This window comes from Haliotis cracherodii, unplaced genomic scaffold, assembly GCF_022045235.1.
Source record: "Haliotis cracherodii isolate W230 unplaced genomic scaffold, xgHalCrac1.p SCAF_3, whole genome shotgun sequence".
NCBI classification, from domain to species: domain Eukaryota; kingdom Metazoa; phylum Mollusca; class Gastropoda; order Lepetellida; family Haliotidae; genus Haliotis; species Haliotis cracherodii.
The window spans coordinates 16397460-16424837 of NW_027266286.1; the positions used below are offsets into that span (position 1 = coordinate 16397460).

The 27378-nt window shown below is 40.7% G+C and overlaps 1 protein-coding gene across 1 annotated transcript in view; it reads left to right on the forward strand.

The window, feature by feature from the left end:
• LOC139474804 (RING finger protein 17-like) overlaps positions 1-25516 on the forward strand; it is a 54063-nt gene extending 28547 nt beyond the window's left edge. The window contains exons 26-42 of the mRNA XM_071257929.1: positions 578-695; positions 1367-1445; positions 3708-4075; positions 4313-4463; positions 5648-5863; positions 7139-7287; positions 7969-8156; positions 8912-9075; positions 9863-9985; positions 10735-10821; positions 11396-11548; positions 13226-13312; positions 14456-14618; positions 15161-15296; positions 17772-17937; positions 19775-19914; positions 22066-25516. Coding sequence (XP_071114030.1) covers positions 578-695; positions 1367-1445; positions 3708-4075; positions 4313-4463; positions 5648-5863; positions 7139-7287; positions 7969-8156; positions 8912-9075; positions 9863-9985; positions 10735-10821; positions 11396-11548; positions 13226-13312; positions 14456-14618; positions 15161-15296; positions 17772-17937; positions 19775-19914; positions 22066-22171 — 2594 coding nt within the window. The 3' untranslated portion in view covers positions 22172-25516. The remainder of the gene's footprint in view (positions 1-577; positions 696-1366; positions 1446-3707; positions 4076-4312; positions 4464-5647; positions 5864-7138; positions 7288-7968; positions 8157-8911; positions 9076-9862; positions 9986-10734; positions 10822-11395; positions 11549-13225; positions 13313-14455; positions 14619-15160; positions 15297-17771; positions 17938-19774; positions 19915-22065) is intronic.
• Positions 25517-27378: the final 1862 nt, after the last annotated feature.

A 27378-nucleotide genomic window follows, 5' to 3' on the forward strand; every position in this document is an offset into this window, starting at 1 on the left:
TCACGTTTCTTCAGTGTTGTAAATTGAATATAGACATTGTTTGGGTGAAAATCTGAAGTGTGGAAATCTAATATAGTCTCTTGTCTTTAGGCAAGTAAACTAATTCCCCACATTAACATGGCATCTGTTTATGTACTAGTCAAATAAAGTTAACCTGATGTATCAATGAGTGTGACACATGAACACTGGTGTATCATTTAGTGTGATATGTGAACACTGATGTATCTGTGAGTGTGGTATGTGAACACTGGTGTATCATTGAGTGTGTTATGTGAACACTGGTGTATCATTGAGTGTGATATGTGAACACTGGTGTATCATTGAGTGTGATATGTGAACACTGGTGTATCATTGAGTGTGATATGTGAACACTGGTGTATCAGTGAGTGTGTTATGTGAACACTGGTGTATCATTGAGTGTGGTATGTGAACACTGGTGTATCAGTGAGTGTGGTATGTGAACACTGGTGTATCATTGAGTGTGGTATGTGAACACTGGTGTATCAGTGAGTGTGGTATGTGAACACTGTTGAATCAATGAGTGCTGATGTATCATTGATTGTTATTTGTTCTGTAGAGGTGCAAGTGGATGCTGTGGAGGTGGTCCTGTACCGTATCCTTGACGACAGCCCTGACAACCTCAGCGTCAACTACCAGCTGGTTGCTAATGGATATGCCAAGAGCACTGGAGTAGGGTAGGCCATATTGATAAGCTCGAGGAGGACACATCAGGAATGCCCCTGTGAAGATCCGGATTAGAATTGGTCAAATTGCTTGGTGAAAACTTTAAGAGGCGACTAACAGTATTTGATGGTCAGACTCACTGACTTGATCGTTGAATGTCATCGTATCCTAATTGATTAGATCGAAGCTTATGGTGTCAATCACTGAATTGTCTGGTCCAGACTTTATTGTTTACAGACGGACGTCAAATAGCTTGGTTATTTCTGAGTGAGGCCTTAAGCAAACAAAACTTCAGGAATGATCTCCCGTCAGCTAACAAGCGTTAGGCCAAATGTCTCTCGTTATCCAGACAACTCTTTTGCAATCTGTAGACCAAGGCTCCATAGTTACTGTTTTGCTTTGATTTAAAATAAACTTTAAATGGAAATGACATTTTCCCCTCATAGAAGGTTTAGACTAAAGAAAATGTTTTAACACGTTTGTTAAAACAGTTTTATGTCATGGACTGACAACAGTGTGTTTTTTGTTTGGGTGTATGTGTTGCATCCAGTGCTTACTGATGTTGTTCAGTCTAGGGAGACCATTTCTGCATTAGACACTTAAAGTTAAAGTTAACTAGAAAAATCACAGACACTTGATGTGGCACTTGAGCAATATTGACTTCCATTTTCTGTATATCCAGATCAACAGTTTTGGGACCATCAAAGAACCCTGCTGCAGATGCCCCTAAAAAGGTCTTCACCTACAGAGCTTCTAGACAGGTGATACAGTGCTTGACACGGACTAAAATTTGTCAGAGATCCAAAGGACCAGCACCCAAAAGAATGTATTGGTTCTGTTGGATCTCTACAAGACACAATGGTGCTTAGAGTTTTAGAGTCAGGTTCTCTCACTTGGTTGATGCATGTCATTGTATCCCAATTGCATAGATTGACGACCTGTGAAGATTCCGGGATAGAATAGGTCTTCAGCAACCCATGCTTGCCGTTAAAAGGCGACTATGCTTGTCGTAAGAGGCGACTAACGGGATCGGGTTGTCGGGCTCGCTGACTTGGTTGATGCATGTCATCGATCCCAATTGCGTGGATCAATGCTCATGATATTAATCACTGGATTGTCTGGTCAAGACTCGATTATTTACAGACCGCCGTCATATAGCTGGAATATTGCTGAGTGTGGCGTTAAACAACAAACAAACAAAACAAACAAAGCATAGGTTGATCCAAAGTATTGAGATGTACTGATAATCTGTATCCAATGGAAAACCTTTGGAAAGACAGGTGTTCAGTTCCTTATGTTGTGATTTCAATGAGTGAGTGAGTTTGGTTTTACGCCGCTTTTAGCATTATTCCAGCAATATCCCGTCGGGGAAAACCAGAAATGGGCTTCACACATTGTACCCATGTCGGGAATCGAACCCGGGTCTTCAGTGTGACAAGCGAACGCTGTAACCACTAGGCCACCTGACTTCCCTTGTGATTTCAATGACCACAGAGTATGGATCGTCCTGAATGGAGTCCCATCTATGAGTACTCTTCGTTGAGTTAATGCATCCTGGTGTCCCAGTACCTCTCCATGGGGTAGTCAGGGGAGTGAGGCCAGAGATAGATGCAGGCACCAGTCTGTTAGTCAGGTAGTGAAAATCTACAGGAACTAATTTGTTTATCTCAATGTTAGTTATTTCTCATAAACCACTTGTCCGGATTGAGCTGCGAACTAGTTGGATATGACCAATGGTGACTAGCCCTGAAGGTTCTCATCCCAGAGATACTCTATGTGACTACTGGATAAGAATAACACCTGGATCAAGATAAAAATTCAGCTGTAAACTGACCGAATTTTTACTTATCCTGCATTACTCCTAAATGCATTCACTGCTTACCTTACGACAAGAAGACAGCGCAACATCGATGGGTGAAGATATAAATATGGCTGCTGGCTTGTCGGAGGGAAGTATAGGTATACGCAGGTTGGCATCCTGCAGGTCGAGACTGATCAAGGAATTGATTGCCTTTATGCTGGTTCTGAGCAGTCTCAATGTGGGGAGGGAGAAGTAAGGTGGACGCTTCAGGTAACATTCATTGAACACAGAGAGATTGTGAATCATTCTCATCTTGTCTGAGTCCTTCTTGGGTACCAGGAAGATGTGAGAATAGAAGCCTGATTGTAACGCTGGGGTGCATAAATCTCTAAAGCCTCTTTACCGACAGTGTGTCTGTTGGATTTTAATAGCAGATGCTGCTTCCTTGGATATTACCAAGGGAGCTGTGGTCAACGGTTGAAGTACCTCTACTTCTAGATGATAACCGTGACATAGTACGTTGAGAACGTAATCATCCTTGAGGATGCTTCAGTTCTGCCATTCTCCTGCTTACAGGGGTGTCGACAATTGGGACGACTGGGGGCAGGAGTTCCCAGTCCTGACTGTCTAACACTTCAGTATTTACCCCTCTTTTCACCTCGACAGGACTGATAAGAAACTTGAGGTTTTGCTCTGCCATGCCCTTTCCCACAAAAGGAATCCTGGGTCCTCTTGCACAAAGCAATCTTAGCGCTAAGACTATTGTAAGCCCATGTTAAAGTATGGGAGTTACGATCATCTTAGCGCTAAGATCACTTTGTGCAAGTGGGCCCAGGTCTTGGCCTTCCTTGAGAGGCGCGCGACTAGGTTTATAATTGTGTGACTTGCCGGCAGTGATGTGGAGAAGGTGACTTGTCATCAAGGTTACATAACAGCGGCGATGGTCCTTATAAAAGTAGGATTTGGAATCCACAACATCTTTATTTCTTCACCCAAGATCATCGCTGTTACGTTGTCTTCTTGTTGTCGCAAGGTAAGCAGTGAATGCATTAAGGAGTAATGCAGGATAAGTATACAAATGTAAAAAATATTTACTTTGTGCTAAATTTATGTGTGGATCATTGTTCACACATTCAACTAAGGGATTGACCACAAGTGATATCAGTTTGTATGCAACCAAGATACAGTTGTAATAATGCATCTACTCATCCTTCTGTAACAGGACAAGCAACAAGCCAGCAGTGACATCGCTGCCTCCTACATGACGACCTCTCCTGTGAAGGGGGACTTCCAGTGGGGCAATCCTCCTAGCAGGTCCTACACCCCAGGAACAACAACGCCTGTTACATCCAAACCAACCACCCCAGCCATCACACCCACAAAGACCCCGCCCCCACAGAACACAAATCGGAACAACATGAATGTCAATGCAGCTGCTGCACAAGCACAAGCAGCTGCCACCGCAGTGGCCGCCACACAGAAGCAGGGGGAGGCGGAGTCTCATGCAGTCAATATCAAGGTTAACATCAGTGCCTATGAATCTCCAGCTAACTTCCACATACAGCTTGAAGAATCTGGGGAGCGGGAAGGGTGAGTCTGACAGTGATCCGACAAGACAAAGGTGTAGGTGTCATCTGGAAAGTTAGACAGAGATAGGCTTGGATCTCTCCAACTGACCTTGTTCTGTTATGCTGAATGTTGAATACTATGACTAATTTCAGAAAGTCCCCAGACAGTAAAGCGGTGAAAATTTGCTTGCTTCTGTGTTAAACAACATTGCCTCTACATGTTTCTGATAAAACTGACCACACTGTCGTTTCACTCCAGAATAACTAGGCTGCTTCAAAGACAGTTTCAGACTTCAGAGCCGTCACACAGGATATGGAAGGTGGACGACTTCTGTGCAGCGAGATACAGCAAGGACAATCTGTGGTACAGGGCCAAGGTGTGCCAGATGCTGGACACGGACAAGATAAAGGTACTTGCTCTCCTGTTTCTACCCATTCGGGGAGACCGCCTCCATTGTCAGGTGGTAGAGCGTCTGCCTGGAGAGCGGAAGGTCCAGTGTTTCTACCAATTCTGGGAGACTGCCTCCATGGTCTAGTGGTAGAGCGTCTGCCTGGAGAGCGGAAGGTCCAGTGCTTCTACCCATTCTGGGAGACTGCCTCCATGGTCTAGTGGTAGAGCGTCTGCCTGGAGAGCGGAAGGTCCAGTGTTTCTACCCATTATGGGAGACCGCCTCCACGGTCTAGTGGTTGAGTGTCTGCCTGGAGAGCGGAAGGTCCAGTGTTTCTAACGATTCTGGGAGACCGCCTCCATGGTCTAGTGGTAGAGCGTCTGCCTGGAGAGCGGAAGGTCCAGTGTTTGAGCCCCGGCTGCGCCATACCAAAAGATGTTAAAAGATGGTATCTGTCTTGCGCTCGGCATTAAGGGGCTAAACAAGAACTGGTTGGCTCGGAGTCAGTATACTATGTCTGAGTGGGGTATGTTGAACTGTGACATGGTATCTCAGTGAGCTAGCACTATAAATAGGCATCAGTCTGGACTAGTACAAGCAGCTACACACACAAACACGTGCATGCACATCGCTGTATAAGTGCAATAATCTTGGATGCGACATTAAAACCCATTTCATTTCACCTCACCCATTCAGGGTGGTCCCCGACTATATGGATCAGGTGGTCAGACTCGGTGACTAGATTAATTGCATATCTATCAATCAGTGGATGGTGCTGTCTTGATTTTTTTATTTAACAACAAAACAAACATCTCCCCCTTCGTTTATCTCCTCGTAAGGCATCATGAAAGTGATAAGAAATTGCCATTAATGAAGATTTGGTGACAGTGGATAAAGTACATATTAAATAATTTTGAGTGCAAGATAAAACTTAGAAAAAATAGAGAACAATTTGTTGTCATGATAAGTATGAATACATCCCAATTAACAGAAGTTGTTAATATTTTGGATATTCTGTTTTCATTGGAATGATTGAAATTCATCTGTAAATCCATTCAGTTTGGAGGGGAACTTGTTCAAATAAGTCATCAGAAAGGGGTAAAATATCAGAAAAGGTTGAGCACAAGGGCTGTTGTTAACAAGTTCATTGTTGAAAGCTCGAAATTTCAATGTTTATTTTATGAAATCGTGTTCTGCTTCCTCAGGTGTACTTAGTGGACTTTGGGTTGGTGGATACGCTGACCAGTGCTGATCTACGGGTGCTGGACGTTAAGATGAGGGCCCAGAACTGTTGTGCTATACAGTGCCACCTGGCGGACATAGTGTCTGCCGGGTGTGCCGACCCGCTACAATGGTCAGCAACTGCCTGCGAGTTCATGGCCGAGATTGTGAAGAACAAAACTCTCTATATCAAGAAAGAGGTGGGTGTGAAGGCACATTCATGACATGTAGCTCTTTGACCAAGAATCTCATTGATGTTTCAAGTGTTGTCGGAATGTTTGCAATATGCTGTGCAGGTTATGAAGGAATGCTGTGCAGGTTATGTAGGAATGCTGTCCAGGTTATGTAGGAATGCTGTCCAGGTTATGAAGGAATGCTGTGCACGTTATGTAGGAATGCTGTGCACGTTATGTAGGAATGCTGTGCAGGTTATGTAGGAATGCTGTTCAGGTTATGTAGGAATGCTGTACATGTTATGTGGAAATGCTGTCCAGGTTGTGTAGGAATGCTGTGGAGGTTATGTATGAATGCTGTCCAGGTTATGTAGGAATACTGTTCGGATTATGTAGGAATGCTGTGCAGGTTTTGTAGGAATGCTGTCTTGGTTATGTAGGAATGCTGTGCAGGTTATGTGGGAATGCTGTGCAGGTTATATGGGAATGCTGTGCAGGTCATGTAGGAATGCTGTGCAGGTTTTGTAGGAATGCTGTGCAGGTTATGTAGGAATGCTGTGCAGGTTATGTAGGAATGCTGTGCAGGTTATGTGAGGATGCTGTCTGGGTTATGTAGGAATGCTGTCTGGGTTATGTAGGAATGCTGTCTGGGTTATGTAGGAATTTTGTGCAGGTTACATAGGAATGCTGTGCATGTTTTGTGGGAATGCTGTCTGGGTTATGTAGGAATGCTGTGCGGGTTATGTAGGAAAGCTGTCTGGGTTATGTAGGAATGCTGTGCAGGTTTTGTAGGACTGCTGTCTTGGTTATGTAGGAATGCTGACTGGGTTATGTAGGAATGCTGTCTGGGTTATGTAGGAATTCTGTCTGGGTTATGTAGGAATGCTGTCTGGGTTATGTAGGAATGCTGTCCAGGTTTTGTGGGAAGGCTGTGCAGTTATATGGGATTGTGTAATGTATAAAGTATCACCATACATAATAAGTCCCGAATTTCTACTTTCCCTGATGGATTCTTTAAACACTAAACAATGGGACATCAGGGGGACAGTACATATTTCTATCCTACTTGTGATCAACTGTTGTCAAGAGTTTTTTTTATTGGAATTTTGTCAGGGTTTTATTGGATTGTTATCAGGCTTATTTAGGCATGTTCATTGACTGTAGTTATACATTATATTGGAGGTGTGGGGAAAGCTGGTGGTTAAAGCGTTGGCTTGCCACATGAAGACCAGGGTCTAAACGCAATGTACATCACTCATCACAAACTAACTCCCTCCCAAGTTTTGATGCATATGATTACAGGGTGACATGGAGAATGAAAGACGGAGTCTGCCCGTCGACCTGCTGATAGAGGAGATTGTGGCGGAGACAGCCCTGGAGCCTTGTAGAACCAGCGTGAACAGCCTCATCGAGTCCATGAAGGAGAAGGGGCTGGCCATCCCATGCAGAAGGTCAGCCTTCATTCACTCTTAGGGGGCACGGCTGGCCCAGTCGTCAAAGGCGCTGGGATTTGCTGTACAGAGTTGCATCACTTGGGCATGCCAGAAACCTATGATTGTTCGAATCCCGGTTCGCTCCAAATATATTTCTAGGTTTGTCAGCACCACACCCAGTGCTCGTGGGTTTCACCGAAGTGGTAAAAGTCTGACACCTGCATCACTTCAGGCTTTCCTCCCTCATTATGCTGACACGCCATGATATAACTGGAATTCTGTTAAAAGCGGCGTTAAACCCAACTCACTCATTCTTCATGCTCTTAGTGTTGTGAAAATAACAGTACAAAAACGTTTGTGTTTTTTTTCTCATTAATACTTAGTATTACAAATAAAATGTGGCTCTGGTAAAAAATAAATATAATGAAACATTAAGAAACATGTTTGTGTGTTGTTTTCTGGATAGTTGTCATTTGGATGAAGTAAAGAATATAATTGAAATAAACGAACAATGTTTGTATTGGTATAAGTAAAAGTATTAGCTCCTTTCTCACCCCTACCTACTTTAAAATCTTTGACAGGAATGAAAAAGAGGCATTGTTATTTGATTCCCTTTTTGTTTTTGTTATAATTTGAGCTGGCAGATCCATTACCCATGTGACTGAAAATAGTACACCCTTCACTCTCCTGAATTTCCAGGAAGAAGCAAGATTCTGGGGATAGTTTGACCTCCAGTGAAGCCTCGGAGGTGAAGGCTGATGAACCCTACGTGGAGTGCCAGGTGCTCCATTACTCCCGCCACCCTGTCCCAGAGACGTCCCATCTCACTGTGATACCCACCTATGTGGACTTTAATGGGATCATGTACTGCCAGTGCCTTGATGATGGTAACCACACTTTACACAATCACCTGTCCTCCTTAATGCTTGACTTTGTTTTGAGCTGTTATCGACCTGTTTGATTCATATTGTCGCCTGTCATCATTTGTCTGTCTGTCCCTCCCATCAAACTGTTGATGTTTCATCTCTGTCAACTCGAGCATTTTTGTAATACGGTTACAATTTTGTACCATGCTTGAGTGAATTGAGATGAGTCTCTGGAGATTCTCTTTACTCTAATCATACTTAGAATTTATCTCATTTGAACGTATACTACTTGAAATTGCCCCGTGAAGATCCGGGGTAGAATAGTTTTTCATCAACCCATGCTTGCCGTAAAAGGTGACTGTTTGTCATAAGAGGCAACTTGCTGGATCGGGTTGCCAGGCTCGCTGACTTGGTTGATGCATGTCATCGTATTCCCAATCGATTTTCATGATGTCAATCACTAGATTGTTTGGTCCAGACTCGATTATTTACAGACCGCCATCATATAGCTGGAATATTGCTGAGTGCTGCGTTAAACAACAAACAAACAAAATGTTGAAATTAGATCTGGATCACATGTAAAACATGTGTCCCCTGAGGTGATATCACCTGTCTTAGGCGGATTTGTCTCCACCTAATCAGAGGCTGGTATTTGGCCCCAAGTCTGTTGCAATTTTCAGTACAAATTTGCAGATGGGAATTTCATATGTTTGAAATCTTTTTCTGTTTCACAAATGTTTTACCGTATCATAAATTATGGTATTTTTCAACCACAGAAACAGATTTGATGACCATGACAGATGACATTCAGACTATGTACATGGAATCGAGACCCCAGCGAGTGCACTGGCAGATAGGCCAGGCTTGTGTTTCCTACTTCAAGACAGATGACCTTTGGTTCAGGGCCAGGGTTGTCGAGCTCAATGACGATAAAATCAACGTAGGTTGGCTTGATTTTGGAAATATTTAGTAACTTAAAAGCATGTTCTGTCTTGAATGTTTGTTGTATCAGATACAGATCAATATGTTGCCAGTTCAGTGGAGGCAGATCACATCAGGCTTTTTTACATTCTGCAGTGCCCGAGTTACAGTAAAATGTCACAACTATTTATGCATAATTCAAAGAACACAAGCACTCTTTAGCTCAGAATAAATATATGACTTTCATTTGTGCCTTTTATAAAATATTACTACTGATACAGATTTATTTTTTGTCTAGACTGGCATGATATGTTATGGCAAATACTAGTTAGTCTTATTTTGTACATGTGGATCATCTGTCCTTTTACCATTTTACATTTTACAAGAAATCCAGTATAACACAAAATGAGAGGGTATGCTTTTATATGTCATTGGAAGAGATAGTGAGGTTGCCATATTTTACAGCTTTTGCCCTTTTTGCTGAAACCTCTTTGATTGGTTTACCTGTATTCAAATTCTTGTTGTTCCCTTGATGTGATATGGTCAGTGTGTAGCTAACAGTGGTGTAAAAGACAACTTGATCATTGGAAGGAATTGGTTTATTCCCCTGCCCAATAAGCCAAAATAACTCAGCCTTGTCATCCATCTGAAAATATTATGTATCTGAACAATTCTACTTGGGGGTCTCTTGACAAAGGAGGTTTTAATGATTAAATACTGATAACAGTCACAATTTGTATTCTGTCAACACTGTATGAGATGGTTGATCTTCATGAGTTCTGTAATTAGACCCTTTTTGGTTTCAGGTGCAATATTGTGACTATGGTAATTCTGAACTGCAGTCTGTGGATCTGGTCCGCCTTCCTGAGGCGAGGTTTGTGGAGAAGCCCCAGCTGTGTCTGGAGTGTGTCCTGCATGGCGTCATCCCTGTAAGTCGTCCAACACTGAAACTACAATCTCATCAATATTAGATGTTTCAGGACAGCACAGGTGTATGTCATATTTTAGGCCTTGAGGCCCACAGTACAATTTGGTGGATTTCAACATTTTCATGTTAAAGAGCACCATGTAAACACAGTAATACATGGTTTCTATGCAGCATTTCTTGACTTAACATCTTATATAAAAAAAGGTAAATTTACACAATATATTTTTGTTTTGTGTACACATGAATTCCACATATTTCCTGCTGTTTGGAAAGTTGTAATAATACATGGGAACACACATTTCTGTACAATGTCATGTCAGGTGAACTTTCTTATTAACCTTTCAGCCAATCAGTGTTGAGGTTACTAAATTCTTTCAGCAATGATTCTGATGGAATTTGTACTTTAGGCTATCAACTCAATAGTAATAATATGTGGATAGCCACAGTAATTATCACTTCTGATGTAAAATCTCATGCATTTTGTCATGTTTTCAAAGTATCAATTGAACGGCAAAGTTTAGCAATGTTTGAGTGTAAATGACGACAATGATCTTAGCTGCTTGGTCTGGATCAATATCGTAAATTAATTGTAGCCTGCGATAATCCTAACCTTCAATCATGGCGGCAAGCAAATTCCCAGAACTTGCATTGAGATACCCCAACATTCCATTGTTGTGAAAGTGTTCTGTCTTTGGTGGGTAAACTTTAACTATATTTGAACATGTAACTGTAGAGTCCTGTCTGCTCCAGGTGAGTGAGGATGGAACGTGGCCTATGACTGTGCTGGACTACATTCACAGCATGATTGTCAACCATCAGTGCCAGATTGAGATCATGGTAAGCTTTGAAGGAGACCTTTGAACTATTGGGTAGCTGATTGCTGATTGGCTAGCAGAGTGTATGTCTGTGACCATGAAGAGCAGGATTTCCAATTTTAATTCCCTCATCAATATGAAGAGATGCCAACCTTTATTATTCTGAAGGAATCAGTACAATATTTTGATCCAAGTTCTGACGAAATAATATGAAGTAAGATATCTTAAGAATGTTGTTAAAAAAATTGCCAGCAATTTACATTAAATAATGACCTTGTTAAAGGCATTACTAATTACTAATTAAATAGAAATAGTAATCACTTATCTAAGCTTGTAATGGGAGGGCATCAGTTTCAGAAAACACTGACTGGCAGTGGTTTATTTCCATTTGTTTGTAAAAATACATTTGTAACCTTGCAGTTACCATGTTTAGAGGTATCAAATCAAGGATTCACACCTTACATCCTGATCTGGTCTATAGATTTTATTCAGTGTACATATATGCTGAAATAGCTAAATGAACGTATGGTGTGGATGGAAATGTGTCTTCAGTAACAAAGCTGTGTTCTGAGTAGGCAAACATGGTAATGTTGCAGAAGGCGGAGGAAGGCAGCTCCGTGGAGGTACGACTCAAGTTGCCAGATGGGTCAGACCTCGGCAAGACACTCATACAGATCGGGGCAGCTACACCGCCTGATGATCTTGCACGAGAGTATGAAACAAGTCGCAAAATATCCGATGTTATTCAGGTGAGATATCAGAATTATTTTGCTTTGATGAGCTGTGTGTTTATAACATCTACTTGTCATGCCCAGTGAAAAGATGTATAGGGCCTGTGAATGGTTCGTCTCGGTGAAACTTGCATCACCCAGACAGAACTTACTTCGATTTCCATAATGTATGATACCAGTGTTCGAAAAACCTGCCTGCCAGACTGTCCGAGACGGGTTGATTTCAACTCGGGCTGCCAAAATTTCAAATCCCCCTGCCTGACGGTTGGGTTATATTTCATATGTAAAAAGATTCTAAATATTTCCCGATGATAAGCATTATTTACATGATGTATTCTAGGATATTAAATACAAATCTGACCTAAAAAGTGTTTGCTATTTCTTCTCTTGCATTACTTCATGTTCAATGAATTCGATTTAAAGTTTTAATTAAATTATCCTGAGAAACATATGATTATAGTGGGCATGCAGGTTTGGTCAGGGCTGGCAAGTATTTCAGCTAGCCAGTCCTGTGGTCTGGCTGAAAATTTTGGGAGTTTCATACCCTGATGATACGTTTGAAATATACTAAGTAGAAGTATTTAAAATAATTTTTATTTCTAGATGTTATGATAAATAGGTCCAATGTTGAAATTTAGAGGTATGTGTTTGTGGAAAAACCTTTTGGATAATTGGAATGAGATTGATTATCAGATTATTTAATATTCCCCCCAACGAAGTGGGGCAGGGGATATTGGAACAGAGTTTGTCCGACTGTCCTTGCTCCCATCTGTCCTTCCTTCCTTCCTTCCTTCCATCCTTCCGTCCGTTTGTCCGCTTCTCAGTTGGGACAAATTTTCTCAAAAACTATTCAAGTTAGAGGAATGAAATTTTGCGCACTGATGTTACTGGTCATGACCTCAAATAAGTTCGAAAATTGGTTTTGCACATTCATATTTTACAGACTTATGGCCCTTGCCCCATGCTTTTCAACTTAATGCATACTGAGTGAAATGGGGACAAGTTTTTTCAGCAACTACTGAAGCTACAAGAATGAAAGTTTGCATGCTTATTTAAGAGATACTTGTCAAGACTGAGTTTAAAAATTGGTCTGTCAATTCATTGTTTACTGAGTTACGGCCTTCAATCCATGTTATGATGGCAAGTTTTCAGAGAAATAACTGAAGTTAGCTTATCTAAGAGATACGTATCTAAGAGATGCTAATCAGGACTGAGTTTTTATTTATTATTTCACATTTAATTTTTTTTTTCTGCGAACATAAAGTGGCCCAAGTGCCTATCTCCTCTTAAGTCTTAATGGGGCTCTTTTTTATAGTTTTTGTTCACTACTATATGAACAAACACACTTCTTATGTGCCTCATGGCGGGGGATAGTGATAAAGCTGTTTTCTTGTTATTTCATGTAATTGAAAATAGGATATTTCATAAAATGGATAGGGGTGGTCGGGTAGCCTAGTGGTTAAAGCGTTCGCTCATCACGCAGAAGACCCGGGTTCGATTCCCAACATGGGTACAATGTGTGAGGCCCATTTCTGGAATATTGCTAAAAGCGGCGTAAAACCATACTCACTCACTCACTCACTCACTCATAAAATGGATATGAATACTTGTCGAATTTTGCATCTTGCTTTAGTCTGGATATAAGTATGATTGTGTAAATTGTGATTGACTCCCTGTTTTTTTTCAATAAAACAGAAGCGCTACCCATATAAACAGCCTTGCCTAGCACCAATTGGAGAATACTTCCCTGTCGTTGTCACCCACATGGAACTGCCAAATATTGTAAGTAGAGCATTTTGTCTGTATTGTGTTGCCACTACGTAGTCATCTGTTTCATATTGTACAGCTTCTAAACAATGTGACCTAGTTACAACATTCCAGTGTTGGGTCAGCGATGGTTAAGGTACACTTGTTTGTCACAGAAAGATTGACGACTTGTCCAGGAGGTGGTCTTGGTTGAGTAACTTGTCAGTTTGGTCTTTGGTTGATTGCTTGTCACAGTGTTTGTTTGTTGTTGTACAGTGCTATACTAAGAAAAGTGAACGCTGTCTGTAAACTATCAAGTCTGCACCAGACTGGTGATTGATATCGTGCAATATCCCATGCTGTTGAGGTACGATGATGTGCAATTGACCAAGTCACCAAGCCGGACAAGTCATCCATCTTTTTGTCTCTGACAACCTGCATAGGTTGCTCGGGAAGATTTTTGCGTTAGTCAGAGAAGGTACATGGTTTATGCTTTTGTCTGAGAGTTGGTCTGAGTAAATGTTCTTGAAATAGTGCACACTTTTTTAAAAAAAAACACAGCTGTTGATATCTCCCCCCCCCCCCCCCCCCCCCCTACGTAAAGACATGACTGTGAGCTCGTAACACCGGAAATACCATGTCAATAAATCCGTACTGAAGTACGCAAATTAATCATGTAATTATGCTGTATGGTTATAAAAAGTGTACATTGTATATCTGGACTTATGTTTGTAACTTATTTAATTAATTTTATGTCAAAGCAGGGACATGAGTACGTCTTTTGAAACATTGGCTTGTCCCGTGGCATGAGCTATTTTCTTGCCAGTTACATGGGGCTTGGATAGGTTTTCTTGCCTGATGGAGGGCACGGTTCATATAACTTGTCAGAGAGTTGGTTTGCATAATGTTAATGTCAAAGCAGGGACATGGCTACGTCTTCTTGTTTCACCGAGGGTCTGAATTGATTGGCTTGTCCCATGGCATAAGCTAGTTTCTTGCCAGTTACAGGGGCCTTGGTTTATATTGCTTGTCTGAGAGTTGGTCTGGGTAATGTTAATGTATAAGCAGTCGTACATACATCTTATTGTCTCTAAGACAGGTGGATTTGTTTGTTACGGATAAGGCTTAGGTTTGCTTTACACAGTTGGTAAGAACTGAAGATTCTGGGTGCTGCTTCAGGTGTGGTTCCAGCATGTTGCCCAGGAACCCCGTGATATAGATGATGAGGTGGTGAAGCGAGTAGAACAGGTGAACAGTGACCTGGCAGCACTACTCAGGATGTCCCCCGAGCTGGCACAAGCAGAAACCATGGGGAAGTCGTTCATCAAAGTCCCAGCACCAGGTAAGTTGAATGTTGGACAGTTCCAGTACCAGGTATGTTGTATGTTGGCCAGTCCCAGCACCAGGTAAGTTGTCGGCCAATCAATGATTGCTGACATATAGATGTGAGCGAGTCATTAAAACAACTGTATAATTGTTTGAGTAAGTTGAGTATGAGCTTGCAGTGCTTAGACATCTAAGGATTAGTCCTGGGAATTTGTCAGACATGTGTTTTCCCAAATGGAAGTGAAGTCATTGAACCGGACGTGATATCATTGTAGTGGATATGGCCTAAGGTTCCTCATTGTGTTTTGAGGCCAGATGCTGGTATGAGGTCGTGGTAGGCATGTATTTCACCGAACCAAAGGTCATGGTGTCATGCTGGAAATACGTAGAGGTGTGGAATATTTCTAGAAATTGTAGTGATGGAGCTGCATCTGTTTTTCAAAACGTTTTAGCTTCTATCCGTTTTAGCTGTAGTTTTGTGTGTTCTCCATTCACACTGACAGCAAGAAAAGAATCTCACACTCTGTATGTCTGTACATGCTTGTTCTATTCCGTCAGGTCAGATGTGCAGCGCCCAGTTCAGCTATGATGGCTGCTGGTACCGGGGCCTGGTGATCGACAGGGATGAGGACACACAGCTAGCTCTTGTTGTGTTTGTAGATTATGGGAATGTGGAGTACGTCCACCTGGACAGGTTAGTGTTTGGTAGTGTTCTCATGTATTTGTTTACGTGTCTGTTCAGTGCCTCATGTGAGGTTTTGTGAGTGGTATCGAAGTCGTGAAAAAAGAACAAGTATGTGTGTATTCGTGAAATATAATACATGATGGTGCGGACCCCCGACTGTATTATTTTCACAGCTACACACTTTTGAGGTCTTACATGACAGAACAGGCAGATGTATATGCAGGTTCAAGGCGTTGCATGATGACACTGGAATAGTTCCTGTTCAAAGTGGTTTTTTTTATTATCCAGGGTGGTTTTCTGAATCATATCAAAGCAGTTTGACAGATAGTCTTCAGGTGATGTCACAGTTAGCTTATACTCCCACTTTGCACAAAGGACATCGAGTGGCTTGTACTTGACTTAAAACTTTTTGTATGAATTTACAATCGTTAAATAACAGCATAACTAAGAATATTTGATAATATGGGCTGAAATTGTCAGTGTGTCCGTTCTCCGGTTTATACCGGATATTGACCGGTAAAATATGACTGGGACTGGTAAATTTGAGTTATTAAGTCCTTGTGTCTGGTCAGATGTAACAAATGTTATATTTGGGATTACACTCTCTTTCTAAAGTATAGATTCTAGTACTGTTCTGGGTTGTCCCATCCATGGCACGAACCACCACTCTCAGAGAGTTAACATTTGTTACATTTGACCACTTTCAAAAGCCAGGTGTATTCATAGCTTTCAGCTATGGGAGCTGTGCAAATTATGTCTCCCCCAGAATGGAGGGAGACATATTGTTTTTGGCACGGTTCCCGTCGGCGTCGGCGTTCCCACCGTTTCCGGACCATAACTCAGAAACCGTTTAATATTTTTTCGCGAAACTTTGTATACACATTAACCCAGCACTGAAGTGGTGCCTTTTGCTATTTAGAGATTTTTGACATTTTTATTTTTTCTCGTTTCCATGGAGATAAGTTGAACATAGGCTCTGAATGGGGGTAAGCTTTGTTTCCTGACCATAACTCAGAAACCGTTTAATATTTTTTCGTGAAACTTTGTATACACATTAACCCAGCACTGAAGTGGTGCCTTTTGCTATTTAGAGATTTTTGACATTTTTATTTTTTCTCGTTTCCATGGAGATAAGTTGAACATAGACTCTGAATGGGGGTAAGCTTGGTTTCCGGACCATAACTCGGAAACTGTATAATATTTTTTTGCGAAACTTTGTATACACATTAACCCAGCACTGAAGTGGTGCCTTTTGCTATTTAGAGATTTTTGACATTTTTATTTTTTCTCGTTTCCATGGAGATAAGTTGAACATAGGCACTGAATGGGGGTAAGCTTTGTTTCCTGACCATAACTCAGAAACCGTTTAATATTTTTTCGCGAAACTTTGTATACACATTAACCCAGCACTGAAGTGGTGCCCATTAGTTGTTTGAAATTTCTAGGAGTTCTGTTTTTGTCTCTGTTATTTAGTAATGGAGGGTGGGAATGAAGAGATGGGGTTTAACGTGAAGTAAACGAATGAATGGGGGTTAGGGGAGTGGGGGGAGACATATGTTTTTACGAGTAAAAACACTTTCTAGTTTACACTTGTCAGAGAGTTGTCATACTCGTTTTTTGGAGAAGCCTTGGTATTAGGTTAGCTTACTGGGTTAGGTCACTGACTTTGTGTGCTGGCAAGTAGGTGCCTCACTCTTGAGTGTGTGGGTTAGAATCCCAGATGGGACTCAACCCCACAAAATATTAGGATCTTGTGCTTTACAAAGTATGCGTGAAGATCCGGGTTAGAATAGGTCTTCAGCAACCCATGCCATGCTTGCCATAAAAGGCGATTGTGCTTGTAAGAGGAGACTAACGGGATTGGGAGGTCATTCTTGTTGACTTGGTTGATGTATGTCATCGTATCTCAATTAAGTGGATAGCTGCTCATGATATCAATCACTTGATTGTCTTGATTATTTATAAACCACCGTCATATCGCTGGAATATTGTTGAGTGTGGCGTTGAACAAACAAAAAACAAACAAACATATGTTTTTAAACTTATTTTGAGTGATGTTGATGCGAGGATGTGTATATGAAAGATTTATCTGAAACTATTTTATATCTAACAAATGTTATGCTTAGGATTACACTCTATTTGTAAAGTTTGTTTCATCTACTTATAGTCAGGTATTTGTATTAAATTTGCAACAGCTAACATCGGGGCAAATGACTTACCTTGTTGGAGTAAGACTGCTGAATCGATGAAGCTAAAACTAATTTTTGTTGCAATTAATACTTCTTTATCCAGGACCGATATTTTTGTTTGTACCCGGCCCACATGACCGGTAGACAAACACTGATTATTCATGGGCAATAATGCACAGCTAGAACAATAGAGTGATGTCACAAAAATAATTTAATATCTTGGAAGGTTAGAGACACCTAGTGTCTGGTTTATGGAAAGAAATGTTTGAGTGAAGTTGCTTGTTGTCTGTTGTAGGTTGCGGGTCCTGACAGCATCAGCTCGGGGTCTGGCAGGGCAGGGTGTGAGGAGCTATCTCCACGGGCTGCAACCTGTCGGCGGGCCGAGGCAGATCTGGTGTAAGAACAGCATGGTTTTAAACCTGCAGCTGATCGGAAACCAACCGCTTGTGGCCTGTATAAAGGTGGGTGTGTCAGATAAACAGCTTGTTGCCTGTCTAAAGGTGGGTGTGTCAGATGAACAGCTTGTCACCTGTATAAAGGTGGGTGTGTCAGATAAACAGCTTGTCGCCTATATAAAGGTGGGTGTGTCAGATAAACAGCTTGTCACCTGTATAAAGGTGGGTGTGTCAGATAAACAGCTTGTCACCTGTATAAAGGTGGGTGTGTCAGATGAACAGCTTGTTGCCTGTCTAAAGGTGGGTGTGTCAGATGAACAGCTGGTTGCCTGTATAAAGGTGGGTGTGTCAGATGAACAGCTTGTAGTCTGTATAAAGGTGCGTGTGTCAGATAAACAGCTCGTAGTCTGTATAAAGGTGGGTGTGTCAGATAAACAGCTTGTCGCCTATATAAAGGTGGGTGTGTCAGATGAACAGCATGTCACCTGTATAAAGCTGGGTGTGTCAGATAAACAGCTTGTCGCCTATATAAAGGTGGGTGTGTCAGGTAAACAGCTTGTCACCTGTATAAAGGTGGGTGTGTCAGATATAAACAGCTTGTCACCTGTATAAAGGTGGGTGTGTCAGATGAACAGCTTGTTGCCTGTCTAAAGGTGGGTGTGTCAGATGAACAACTGGTTGCCTGTCTAAAGGTGGGTGTGTCAGATGAACAGCTTGTCACCTGTATAAAGGTGGGTGTGTCAGATAAACAGCTTGTCGCCTATATAAAGGTGGGTGTGTCAGATAAACAGCTTGTCACCTGTATAAAGGTGGGTGTGTCAGATAAACAGCTTGTCACCTGTATAAAGGTGGGTGTGTCAGATGAACAGCTTGTTGCCTGTCTAAAGGTGGGTGTGTCAGATGAACAGCTGGTTGCCTGTATAAAGGTGGGTGTGTCAGATGAACAGCTTGTAGTCTGTATAAAGGTGCGTGTGTCAGATAAACAGCTTGTCGCCTATATAAAGGTGGGTGTGTCAGATGAACAGCATGTCACCTGTATAAAGCTGGGTGTGTCAGATAAACAGCTTGTCGCCTATATAAAGGTGGGTGTGTCAGGTAAACAGCTTGTCACCTGTATAAAGGTGGGTGTGTCAGATATAAACAGCTTGTCACCTGTATAAAGGTGGGTGTGTCAGATGAACAGCTTGTTGCCTGTCTAAAGGTGGGTGTGTCAGATGAACAACTGGTTGCCTGTATAAAGGTGGGTGTGTCAGATGAACAGCTTGTAGTCTGTATAAAGGTGCGTGTGTCAGATAAACAGCTCGTAGTCTGTATAAAGGTGGGTGTGTCAGATAAACAGATTGTAGCCTTATAAAGGTGGTTGTGTGTCAGATAAACAGCTCGTAGTCTGTATAAAGGTGGGTGTGTCAGATAAACAGATTGTAGCCTTATAAAGGTGGTTGTGTCAGATAAACAGATTGTAGCCTTATAAAGGTGGGTGTGTCAGATAAACAGATTGTAGCCTTATAAAGGTGGGTGTGTCAGATAAACAGATTGTAGCCTTATAAAGGTGGGTGTGTCAGATAAACAGATTGTAGCCTTATAAAGGTGGGTGTGTCAGATAAACAGATTGTAGCCTTATAAAGGTGGTTGTGTCAGATAAACAGATTGTAGCCTTATAAAGGTGGGTGTGTCAGATAAACAGATTGTAGCCTTATAAAGGTGGGTGTGTCAGATAAACAGATTGTAGCCTTATAAAGGTGGTTGTGTGGGAGATAAACAGGTTTTCTGTCACTTTGTGTTTGTTCTTTACCTCAACAAACATAGAACTGTTTGTGATGAAAACCAATGGCAACCCCCAACCTTGACTATGGGTGTTCTTTACTTCATCAAACATATAGTCCAACATGTTTTCATCTGCCAGGCCTTGGAGCCACTAAGTGTGGAACTGTACAAGAAAAGCTGTGATGACTTCGATACAGAACATCTGGAGTTAGCCTACCAGCAACTCATAGATTCTGGCCTTGCTCAGATTGACCCAAGTCTTGCTGAGGAATCGGAGCTGTAAGTAGAAGAATGTCTCGTATCTGTTGATTGTATAATGGTGTTTTCATATTTGATTCCAACTAGTATTAGGTACTAGTCAAGTCATCAGCTTACAAGTACAGCATGTTCAGTGAGATATGAAACTTGTCCCTTCTCTTTGTACAGTTCTGTGTGATTGTCCTGTTGTAATTAGATGTAGAAGTGTCTCAAAGGATGATACTATTCACTCATACACCACCATAGTAATACATAACAATGTACATTATGCTATATACTATACTCAACAACAAAAGTTCCTGTGACACAAATATTTTAGTGTATTTTTCAAAGAAGTTTAGTTTGGTTTTCAATATTGTAGTACATGTATGGAATCAAGTCACAAAAACGCAACTGCTACAGAAAAGCATGCATTCCATGCAAAAGTTGACTTTTATGCAAGCCCCATGCATTTCACTACCCCAAAATGGGTATAAAAACATGTGCGTGAACAGGATTCCATATGCATTGTTTAGCATTGTGCAGACAACAACCACTCAGAAAAAGATCAAAATTATGCAATTATTCAACATTACGAAATGCCACGCCTGTCCGAAAATGAGCGTCTGCGAGCCATTGGTATGCTTGAAGCAGGATCGAGTCAATGTGATGTTGCAAGACAATTTAACGTCCACAAAAACACCATTTGGTGTTTATGGCAACGTTGGCAACAGATGAATGCAGTCAGAGACTATCCTCGGAGTGGCAGGCCATGTGTAACCAATAATCGACAAGACAACTGGAATCGAACAACACACCTACGAAATCGATTCCAGCCAGCAACAGTGACTGGAAGAAGCATCCCAGGCCTTCGATGAATATCTCCACAAACCGTACGTTGCCGCCTCAGATGTGCAGGGATTGTCACCAGAAGACCCACCAGACGTCCCATTTTGACAGGAAACCACTGTCAAGCACGTCTACAGTGGTGCAGACAGAGCCTACGCTGGAAGGCCATGCAGTGGGGACAAGTTCTATTCACTTACGAGCCTCGTTTTCACCTCAGGCACAGCGATGGACGGATTCGAGTGTACAGACGTCAAGGTGAATGTTACGTCAATCTTGTGTCATGGAAGAAGATTGGTTTGGGGGCGGCAGCGTTATGGTATGGGGTGGGATTACAGCAAGACAGAGGACCTCTTTGATAGTGGTAGAGGAAAATCTCAATGCACACCGCTACCGCGACGAGATCATCGGCCCTATTGTTCTACCGTTTTTGTGTCGTCATGGCCCAGACATTACCTTTCAACATGACAACGCCCGGCCTCATATTGCTCGACTTGTTCAGGATTCTCTTCAGCAAAACAACGTGAATGTCATCCCCTGGCCGGCTCGCTCCCCTGATCTCTCACCAATCGAGCAAATGTGGGATGAGATGGATCGGCGCCTTCGACGTCAACCACGTGTTCCACAGACACTCCAGGAACTTCGAAACATGCTCCAGCAGATATAGACAGATATCCCACAGGACTTTGTGCGACGCCTGGTCCATTCCATGAGACGAAGATGTGTTGCTTGCATCGCAACCAGAGGTGGACACACACGCTATTGATTTGTAAATTGACATTTTGGCATGTTCATGTTTTTTTATGAAATCACACATTTTCTGAAGTCAGTATGGCAAATTAAACCATTTGAACACTTACAGGAGTCTTTTATATGTTGCAAACCGAAATTGTTTCATATTTGGTACAAAACATAACTTTACATTAAATCTTATTCAATGTCACAGAAACTTTTGTTGTTCAGTATATTTTGATAAATTTTGATACAGATATGCTTTCTATGAACTGTAACTGATTAGCATTTATTGGTTGATTTTTCTGTATGATTGTGTTGAAACATCCGAACAAGATAAGAAAAACAATTTTCTGCATCTTCACATTGTCCAAGGGGTGTGTGGTAGCCTTGTGGTTAAAGCGTTCTCTTATCACCCCGAAGAACTGGGTTTGATTCCCCACATGGGTACAATTTCTGGTGAACTCCGCCTTGATATTGCAGGAATATTGCTGAGAACGGCATAAAACCATACTCTCGCTCTCACTGTGAATTGAGTATTGCAATACGTATCATATCGTGAGATAGTTGTATCATGACATCCCTAGTTAACACGAACAGGATCACTTGTTGCAGGTTTGACTTGGCTGTGACTGCAAGCTTGAAGGAAGCAGAAATAGAGGCAGATGTTATAATAGAGGAAGACACAGAGCTGAAGGAGCATGAACGGGTCACGGAGTAGTACAACGTGGATGTTCGTGGGAGCTTACACTAGTAAGAGAGGGGACAGAGTCCAGGAGTGTCTGTATGTTCAGCATCTGTGTGGGTTGGATGTGTTAGAAGTGTTAATGAATGGAAACTGCCCTGGTCACAAGTCATTGTGTCTCGGGGTAGGTTATGATCACATCTTGACAACTGTTGACTGGATGAGAGACCAAGGCATGGGTTGTCAAGACAACTGACAGAACTAAATTGTCTTCTTTCTGGAATTTGTTTTCTCAAGGCTATTATTAATTCATTCATGTCATTTATGAACATATGGTAATTTGTCAAGCAATGTTTTAATAATAGCTTTTGGAAGCTACCCTGCAGTGAAGGATAATGATTTCTTGACAGTCAGAGTTCAAGAAGTACGAAGTGCAATGCCAATCCTTACAACTATCTGACAAAATGGAGGGAAGAGATGCACTGCGTAGGGAAGGAGGAAATTTCATGGGCAGTGATTGGGTGAAGATATGAAACAAGAAATTAAGATACATGTGAAGCTGAGAACATGTAAAATTAAGGTACTTGAACTGAAATACATGTGAAATTGGGTAGTTCTGAAACTGAAAAACATGTCAAATTAAGGACTTTGTGAAACTGAGAAACGTGGAATTGAGATACATTTGAATCTGAGAGTGATGTGAAATTAATTGGAGTATGTATGAGGAATGTGTGGTTTCATGTGAAATGTTTAAATTCTGTGAACCTCAAAGGTTTTGCGAGCACAAATGTACTGTGAAAACTGCGAGTGTCACATTTACAATTATGCTAAAACATACTGATAAGGAAGCTTATTTCGTTTATTCACTTCCACACGTTGTCAAACTAGCCAGAACATGATTCAACAAATAATCCCTTACATCCAGTTTCCTTATTTACCCATTGTCACTCAGTCAATGGTCTAATTAGGAAAGTTCACCAACCTGCCACACCTCGTAAATTTCCTTACATGATACCGAGTAGTCAATCATTCATTTCCTCAATCATGCCAGCCTTTGAAATAAAGAGTAGTGTTTGATAACACGCTACTTCCTTGTCAACTACAACACATTCCTCTGTAGTGAACAAAATGCCACTGACTGACACAGAGTTACCTTCTCATCACCTCGCTTCCTACTCATAACAAATACACAGGAGCAAAAGCAACTTTTATCTTTGGTAATCTCATCGACATGGTGTAGCAACATTTTACACACAGTAAAGACTATTGTTACCCACGCTCAATAGATTAATGATGCAAAACTGTCCAGGTTCACAGTATGCAGAATAAGCAACAGATTTTGTTGAAACATTGATATACTGTGAGTTACTAGGGTAGAACTCATTCATACGTTATTCTCATTGTTGCAGTTGTAATGTTACATTCCTTGCACTGAGTTGAATGTTTATAGTTGGTGTAGTTAAGTAAAACTTTTTTCATGATGTGGCCAAATTAATGATTTAATTTAGTTTGGATTGTAACTGGTATGTAAGGAGAAAAAGTGTATGTATCAGTTTTGTGTATGATAAATGAGTGGTGGTGCGTTGATCTGAGAGGGTGAATGTGGATCACTTTTAGAGAAGTGCCCGACTTCAGTACTCATGAATCTCAAAACAACATAAATACATTTTCATCTTTTATAACTGTTGGTACCCAGCTGAGTGTCTACATCGTTGGTGATAATTGTTTTTTTTTGTTAGTAAAAGAGTACCATAACGTTTACATTTGTAACCACATTTAACACTGATGTAGGAAGGCCTGACTTCACATGCATTGTTACAAAAGGAGAATATAAGGCTATATTTTCTTAATTTATTTTCCATAATGAAAGGTTTGGGTTTTATTAAGTGGAAAAACACATTCAGATGTTTTTGAACTCAGTGGAACCAACAAACGTTTGACACTTATGATGTTTGAGACGAGTGTAGAGTTGGCCTACTTTGCATGAACAAGGGGAAATGTTGTCAGCATCCCAAGAATAAAGAGCAACCTTTTCATTTCTAACAAATATGATTTTGTCAACATTTACTCCGAGCATGTATAGATTACATTTTACAATGTTCAATGTTGACTTGTCGAGGTTATAAGTTGTTTTCTTGAATCACAAGTAAAATTGAGACGACCAAAGCAAAATATGTTTGATTAGGAAATAAAATCAAATAAAGAAGAGTCCACTGATTCAATCAAGACGGCAATGAATGTTATTAATCAGAAAGTTTGACACAAGGATTCACTGTGCTTTTTTAACATTTAACAGATATTAATGTCATAATGAAGAAATTCTCACTTTAGTCTTTTCATGTCAAATACATCAACACAAGATGATAAAAGTTTCAGAGTCTGAGGAGAGTTGATATATTTGGTATCAATAGGCATGAGGGTATGGAATGCAATTTCATTGTCGCATGATCTCACCCAAGTGATATCTCCTGTATTTTGGATGATTAATGTGCTGCTTAACCTTTGGAAGGGATACTTAAAATATTTCATACTATTAGTTTATGTTACTTGTTACTTGTGGATTTATCATGCAATAATAGAAATATCCCTATCAAATGTTGAGTGTGGGTAGAATTTTGGCTTTTAACTATTGGGTCACATGTCTGAATTTGCTTTACTCCGAGATTAAGCTGTCAGTCCTGTAATTGACATTGATTGAAGCAAACATAAATAATATAAAAATCACTCACTTATTCCAAACTCAAGACATGTTTTACTTACTTTTGTTAATTTGATGCGTGTAATCAGGAACAAGAAATGTTCAAGACTGTCAAATGGAAATTCTAATCCTGTTAGATTAGCATTTCTGGTGTCCCCTGCCGTGATTGTGCTAAAAGCTGTGTAACACCATACTCACTCACTTACTGTTAGATTAGATTCAATGCCAGCCTCTTGCTTCTTGATTTCTATGACATTATATTCTTTTCGTTTTGTTTCAGTTATTTTGATTTGTGTTGCTCCTGGTGTTCTTTCTTAAATTGTTTTTGAGCTTTTTGCATCAAAAGAATTTTTTTATAATGACTGTAAGACCATTTTCACTATAGTTGAAAATGAGATTATCCTATTTTTGTCACAAGCTTTTGAATTTCATACTTTTTGAAAAATGTTTCATCATGTTCATGTTGACTAGTCAATGTATTATGAGGTGGTCTTATTTCTTGATTGGTTATTATTGCATCTTGTTCACTCACAATACTGCTATATGAAGATGTTTGTTATGTGTCATGATAACCCAACTGTACAGCTTTTGATTTTGAAGGAAACCATATTTGAATATTTCACTTCATTACAATGGTAAATGTGTTTATTTATGTTTCTACTGAAGATATTGTTTTGTACAGAATGGACAATAAAAGTGATTTGTTTTTTATTTGTAACATGGCTATTCAATTCTATCATGTCCAGTGGTGATTCCAGATTATAGTTGTGTTCACGTACCAGACTATGTGGATCATTGGTCCTAATATCAATCACTGAATTGTCTTGTCTAGATTCGATTATTTACAAGCAACTGTTATAATGCATGATGAAAATCAGTTCTGTCATCAGAGAAGCTTCCAGTTCCACCTATCTGTTCAATTTCTTTCAGGGAAGGGGCCAACAGTTCATTATTGGATTTGTTAGAATAATACATGGACAGACTGAGACATTGTACATATGAGATTAGAGAACAGATATCATAATGACATTTACATTATTCGTGTCTTCCCAAAATGTGTAATTTCTGTTACTGGTGGGTGTAAAGATGACTTCTTTAAAATGAAGTTTGAAAGTTGTCAGGTTGCATGACCAGGTCTGGCAGCAATATAAGTTTCCGAGCCAGAAAATCGCCATGCATCAAACTGCCATGTAACAGTACATACTAGTAACCCCACGCTGTAAAACGGAATGATATTGACCTATCTGAAGCAGGGTATTCGCATTGGGCTGTAAATGATATTTATGTGGCCCAGACTACTATCTCCAGTCTATGCTTTTGGTATGGGTACCATTTCCAACAGTGTAGCACGTCACATGACCGAACCCAGGCGGACCCCCACCCCCGTGTTACAACAGCTGTACAGGACTACCACATGCGACTATGTCATTTACGCAAAGGTCAATAGCGGCAGAATTTCCAAGATAGCGAGATGCGTCAGACCAGAAGGAGTCTTCGTCTTGACCTGTCAAATGTGGTGTATTGACAAAAGAACACCAGCTACGATGAGGGTGGTGTCATTGACTCAAGCACAAAGTGTATAGCACAACCAGCAATTGACAAACAAGTCAAGATTTATGCATCGTCGAGTTGATGGAAAAGATAAGATGTGCTGATGTCCCCACGAACGTTTGCAACCAACTGAATAGGGTGGTGGTAGAGTAATGCTATGGGCGGAAATCACCCACACTGGTAGAACACACGTCGAAGTAAGAGCAAGGCAGATCAAATGCTATTGTGTTTAAACCACACAGCTGCACCCTTTCCCCATTATGAATCTTGCTAACGTCATCTCTCAGCACGACGGTGGGTCCTCTCGTGGGAAAAGATCTTGAACAAATGCTGTTTCTTCTTAAGCATTTGAAGGGGCAAATGGACAAAACCTGTCAATCACTGAATTCTCTGGCCCAGACTCGATTATTTACAGATCAATGTCATATAGGTCTGATATTGCTGAGTGCGGCGCTAAACAACAAACAAACAACATACATGCAAAGTGATTCTACTCATCCATCAGTATATCATGGACTACAATCATATATTAGAAAGACAAATGAAGAATGAAATAAAAATATTTAGCATCGTATAAATGAACTAAATTTGTCAATATCACACTAAAAATACCCGTCACACTATATTTTTTCTCTAAATGTGCACAAAATTCTCACTTATCTAACCAAAAACATTTTTGTCATGCAATAACTTATACTACATTTAGAAAGAAAATTCGTCGGTGGGGGATCCAGAGGGTTACATGGGGTTAACCCCTCAACCCCCATCCTTTTGAAATCTACAACCATAAAAACTTCGCTCCCCACAGAGGGTAAAAACGGTTCGTTTAAAAAAGACTTTATCCACCTCAGATAATTAATAATCAGTAAAAAAACAACAAATATGCATTAAAACAGACACACGAATACTTTTTTCAGGTTACATTTACCGTAAAGTTAATCCCGAGGCAAATACATGTACGCGGTATTTTGTTTATTTTTCATGACTCGGTCAT